Below are 5,977 nucleotides of genomic sequence, written 5' to 3' on the forward strand. Positions count from 1 at the left end.
AGCATTTTGTCTCAAGATGTGATATGTTTTCAGGTTTGTTCAAGTATGGCTAAATTTGCACTTGTGTTAAAAATGAGAAAAAAATGAGAATAAATTGTAATATTGTGGTTATATTCTTTTCACTGCAGAGCTTTGATAGAGTTCATCAATCTTACTTTGGCTTTTCTGATGAGTCAACGTTACGTTTGGTGCAGTTTCATAACTGGGCGAGACGACTAGTGTAGGAGATCAATGGCGTAAAAATTTTTTCCGAAAAAGAATTTTAGTTTGGAAAATATTGCCTCAAATGTTGAAATTACGGGGCGCTAAGTTACTTTGCCACTCAGTATATTAATCTCAATAGCCTTTCAGTTTAGAAGCTGAATTGAGTATAGTGTAATCTGTCGTCCCAATCTGCACAACGATTTAGATCACTTCTTGACACTTAGAAACAAATTCTGTCAATTTTTATCTGTTCTTGTTTCGTTCCCGTTTCAACCCCGGTTTGCGTCATGCGCGTCACTGGCGGCTATTTTCAAGCAACTTTCCGGCTATGTTTTCTTCAGATTTCAAAAAGCGTTGTTTTCTTCCAAAACAAACAATTTCGGGGATGAACAATTTAGCACCAAATTTGCCTACCTAATCATATAACGCCCCTGGGCAAAGGTGCACTGTTTTACAGGTGCTGAATGAAGTATATTTTGAAACTGGGAGCCAAAAAAAACGGGTTGGAGGGCAGAAAGAGTGCTAGATTGATCCTGAAATTCAATTTTCAGAAAATTTAATTGAAAGTGATACTGTGGAATATAGCTCTGCTAGGTCACCATTACAGTATTTTTTTTCAAGTCTCAAGTAAGTCTTAATATACTTCCGTGCTAGCCCTTTTCAAAGGCATCGTTACGAAGTTATTAAATTTATGTTTTTGAAAAAGAATTATCCGCATAAAATTTGCAGGGATGATTATCGTTTGTACTTTTGAATCTGGTCACTTCGCCCCTGATTAAAAATAGTCTGTTTGAATGTTTAGAGGAACCATCCAAATGGAAAACAGAAGTCAATGAATTTTTCTCATTGAATGCTTAGGCAGCCCCCATTTTCTTAATAAAGAATTTATCACAGAAGCTGAAAAACCTAATTTTTCACACAAAAGATCAACAGTTGATTCAGCAACGCTTTTACGCAATATTTAGTTTGTTTGAAAAATACTTTGACCAGAAGAACTTTATATGCGTAAGTTTTGAAACAACTAAACAACGATTGGAAATAATGTGATTGGTTGACAGTCATTTCACAAATCTTATTATCTAAGAATTACGCTCGCAATTGGATTTTAAAATAAGAAGATTCAATCATTTCTTGTCTGAGTCTTGATTATTCGATATCAAAATATCGACAAGTTTTGCTGTTCAGAAGTTATTCAATTACGATTCAATTAGTTCCTCAGAAGAAAAATCCGGCGACAGAGCGCCTACGATGAATTAATTTCCACTGCATGACGTTAGTGCTCAATATATTTAATCAACACTTGTTGCGATAAAAGCAGTTAAATAAACTGCCAGTGTAATAAATTTTAATGCCCGATCAACACTGGAAAAACACTTCAGCATTAGACCACGAGTTTATCACACTCTTTTATCGCCACTGTTACTAAGTAAACAGTGGCGATAAAAGAGTGGTGATAAACTCGTAGTCTGATGATGGAAACAGTTTGATAACCTTGTAGTCTAAAAAAAATTTGTGTGGTGTGTGTGTGTGTGTGGTGTGGGTAGGGTGTGTGCGGTGTGTGTGTGTGTTTGTGGTGTGTGTGTGTGTGGTGTGTAGGTGGTGTTTGTGTGGTTTGGGTGTGGTGTGTGTGTGTGTGGTATGTGTGTGTGTGGTGTGTAGGTGGTGAGTGTGTGGTGTGGTGTGTGTGTTGTGTGTTTCTCTGCGTGCGTGTGTGTGTTTATGCATGTGTGTGCCTGTGTGTGCGTGCGTGCGTGCGTGTGGCTGTTTTTGTGAGGGAGTGTGTGTGTTTGTGTGTGCGTGTGATGTGTTTGTGGTTTGTGTGTGGTTTGTGTGTGGTGTGTGTGTGTTTGTGTGGTGTGGTGTGTGTGTGTGTGGTTTGGGTGTGGAGTGTGGTGTGTGGAGTGTATGGTGTGTGTGTGTGTGGTGTGTGTGTGCTGTATGGTGTTTGTGGTGTGTGGTATGTGGTGTGGTGTGCGTGTTGTGTGTTTCTCTGCATGCGTGTGTGTGTTTATGCATGCGTGTGCCTGTGTGTGAACGTGCGTGCGTGTGCGTGTTTTTGTGAGGGTGTGTGTGTGCGTGTGTGTGTAAGTGTGTGTGTGTGTTTGTGCGTGTGTGCGTATGTGTGTGTGTGCGTGCGCGGGCGTGTGTGTGTGTGTGTGTGTGCGTGTGAGCGTGGGTGCGTGTGTGTTTTTGTGCGTGCGTGTGCGCGCGAGTGTGTGCGGTGTGTTTCTGTGCGTGCGTGTGTGTATTTGTGCATGTGTGTGCGTGTTCGTAAGTGTATGCCCAAGTGTATGTGTGTGTGTGTGTCTATGTGCGTGTGTTTGTGTGTGTGCGTGGGTGCGTGTGTACTTGTGTGTGTGTGTGTGTGTGTGTGTGTGTGTGTGTGTGTGTGTGTGGTGTGTAGGTGGTGTTCGTGCGGTTTGGGTGTGGTGTGTGTGGTGTGTGTGTGTGTGTGGTATGTGTGTGTGGTGTGTGTGGTGAGTGTGTGGTGTGGTGTGTGTGTGTTGTGTGTTTCTCTGCGTGCGTGTGTATGTTTATGCATGTGTGTGCCTGTGTGTGTGCGTGCGTGCGTGCGTGTGAGTGTTTTTGTGAGGGAGTGTGTGTGTATGTGCGTGTGTGTGTGCGTGTGATGTGTTTGTGGTTTGCGTGCGGTGTGTATGTGTGTGGTTTGTGTGTGGTGTGTGTGTGTGTTTGTGTGGTGTTGTGTGTGTGTGGTGTGTGTGTGTGTGTGTGTGTGTGCTGTATGGTGTTTGTGGTGTGTGGTATGTGTGTGTGGTGTGTGTGGTGAGTATGTGGTGTGGTGTGCGTGTTGTGTGTTTCTCTGCGTGCGTGTGTGTGTTTATGCATGTGTGTGCCTGTGTGTGTTTGTGCGTGTGTGCGTATGTGTGTGTGTGCGCGTGCGCGTGTGTGTGTGTGTGCGTGCGCGCGCGTGTGTGTGTGTGCGTTTGAGCGTGGGTGCGTGTGTGTTTTTGTGCGAGTGTGTGCGGTGTGTTTCTGTGCGTGCGTGTGTGTGTTTGTGCATGTGTGTGCGTGTTCGTAAGTGTACGCCCAAGTGTATGTGTGTGTGTTTGTGTGGGTGCGTGTGTACTTGTGTGTGTGTGTGTGTGTGTGTGTGTGTGTGTGTGTGTGTGTGTGTCTGTAAGTGTGTGTGTGTGGGGCGGAGGGGGCGCATGAGGACAAAAGGAAGAACAGATCCGAAGAAATATCACTTACTTTTGAAAATGTATTGGTCCTCAAAAATGGAAAGGAAAAACCAATAAAACTGTGTTCAATTTTGAAATGATCGCAACAGGTGTTGATTAAAAAAATTAACGCACGGTTGTTATCGCCCTCGAAGGTATCATAACACCTCGGCTTCGCATCGGAGTTTGATAACTTCTCGGTGGCGATAACAACCGTGTGGTAATGTTCATTTGTAGTCCCTGGAAACTTACTCTGAACGAGAGTAGCTGCTTTGCGATTTGAAGTGTTTTGAACCTCCTACTTTTATTATAGTACTGCTCTAGGGGCAGGGCAAAAATCATCACTCCGTTAGAGTTAGGTACTTGTTGTTCAAATTGTATTTGGATTTTCGATGTGAATTGGACCTCCCATGTATAACGTTTGTCAGAACTCTAAGTAAGCTCTCATGGATATCTAATTTTCAGAAAAAGGCTTTATTGCTTTTGTTTAGATTAACATTTTTGACTATGAGGCCAGGCCGTCAACATTTTTGTCAGTCAAAATACTAAGATCAGCTTGTTAAATTAGCTTTTGAAGCTTCCGCTTTCGGAAACATTTAAAACTTGACTTACTGAATTATTTGCATTGCTGAATACCTGCATTCAAATGTGGTAATGGGAAACGGAAGCAGGTTGATATACAGGTAAATAATCGCAGGCTTTCGAAAAAGCAGCATGTTAAAAATCTGCGAGTTGCTCTTGGCAATAAATAATACTATCAGGAACACGTCAAATGCTATTGACCAAATTGCCGCAAGAAATGAAAATCTTATATATCTTACAAGACTGTGTTCTTTAAAATATGCAAAATAACACATAAATTGTTCTGTATTATATATTCTGCAATTTTTAGTCGTACTTCTGTCAACTATTGAACAAAAATACCTTCCCTCGAACTTCATACTGGGCTGTCAAAGATTGTTTTAACAGAAAAAAAATACGGCTACATGGATTTCAAAATGAAATATTCAATCTTTTCAATATCAACTATGCTGAACTACAGAGCTATTTATTATACAAAAAAATTCTATTAATTTCCAAACCAGTTTCTTCACAAAGAGGACATAAAGTGTCAGTTGGAAAATAATATAGTCATCAGTGCTTATGCAATTTCTATAGCACACAAAAGGCTAACTGCAAGTTGACCGAAAAAAGTTTATTTCGTCAATGTATTATTCCATAGAACAGTATTTCATCGAGCCTAAGCTTCTGCAGATCAATAAAAGAGTTTGAAAAAAAACGCCACAAAATTTTTTAGAATGAATTTTTGAGGGACGAAAGAAATTTTATACGTGATCAGATTTCTTGGAAGGACACTAGATTCCCAAAAAGAACGAAATGGTTTTAATCATTACTTTACTTCTCTTTGTACATCAATAAGCATTATGTTGTTGTTTTGTTGCAGACTTCGTAGTGAAATTACACTACCTTTTCCATATTACGATTATCTAATTATCTAATATGGTTTTGGAAGTTCAATGTTTCTTATTTAATTGGGTCTGTATAACACCTCAATGACTGAATTTTTCCATAACTTTCCTCTAAAATACAGCTTTCACGTCAAAATTCTAAAGAGCTAGCAATTCAAATTAGAAAAAACTGGAAATTATCGTGACGAATATTTGTACTCATAAAAATGTTTGACATTTCCGTTTTTCTTTAGTTGATTGTGAGTTGATCATCTTTTGGTTCTCTTCATTTGATAAAGTTATAGATTTTACATGCAATTATGTGTTTTGAATTCTTACCTCAAGTTTACCATCAAAAATTCTTGGTTTAGCTTTACGTTTCATCACTGGTCTCCCCCAGTAGTTATGAAAGTAATGTCTTGAGAATTCACTTTTGGATAGATGATTTAAAACAATTAGAGAGCTACTTTTGATGCTTCATTGATTAGTGCCGGGCTTTTTCAACTCTTCTTCGCCTCGTCTCAACTCTGCCTGGTACTTTAATCATTTATCCATTATTTAGTCTATTACTTTTTGAAATTCGTTTTTAATAGCTAGCTGCCCTCTCCTACAAGAGTTGTTACATACCATTAATAACTGAAACGTTGTACTCTAACTAACAGCTTGACAGATTAACACTCTCACCTTTTTAATCAAAATATTTTAAGCTATGCACTGATCCAGTTGTACTCAGTTGTCTGTAACAATGATTGGATTTCATCAGATATGAAATTTGTTCACTGTTTATTATTTCCTTTTATGGCTATTTTGACAACTTCATCCGAGTCAACGGATTGTTCGTTTGGCTTGTCAATTGATTTCGTTATGTTTCCTCTTAACGCGTTGCTGCATCCTGTCTCATCTTCGAAGAAATCTACAGAAAAAGTTTTGTTAGTCAATTTTTCGAACCTATTTGCAGTTAAAAGTAATAATGTTGTTTTCTGTAGTCATGGATCAAGCAAAATTTCTAATCGATGTAAATAACTACAGAAAAAGTTTTGAAGTAAAGTTTGTACACAATTCGGATCTTTTCCGTTTGTGCCCCCTCCCCCAGTTTAGTGGGTGCATTTTATTTGCACTCCCAGACGCACGTGCCATATTTTT

The 5,977-nt window shown here is 39.4% G+C and overlaps 1 protein-coding gene across 4 annotated transcripts in view; it reads left to right on the forward strand.

Annotated features, from left to right (window-relative positions):
* The first annotated feature begins 3,951 nt into the window (after positions 1-3,951).
* LOC142338292 (uncharacterized) overlaps positions 3,952-5,977 on the forward strand; it is a 318,225-nt gene continuing 316,199 nt past the window's right edge. For 3 of the 4 annotated variants that reach the window (XM_075387973.1, XM_075387976.1, XM_075387977.1), the window contains exon 1: positions 5,551-5,763. In XM_075387973.1, the coding sequence (XP_075244088.1) occupies positions 5,600-5,763 (164 nt within the window). In that variant the 5' untranslated portion in view covers positions 5,551-5,599. Of the gene's footprint in view, positions 4,070-5,550; positions 5,764-5,977 lie in introns of those variants that run through there. The other variant, XM_075387974.1, reaches the window with a different exon arrangement.

This window comes from Convolutriloba macropyga, chromosome 4 (assembly GCF_964194025.1).
Source record: "Convolutriloba macropyga chromosome 4, txConMacr16.3, whole genome shotgun sequence".
NCBI lineage: Eukaryota > Metazoa > Xenacoelomorpha > Acoela > Convolutidae > Convolutriloba > Convolutriloba macropyga.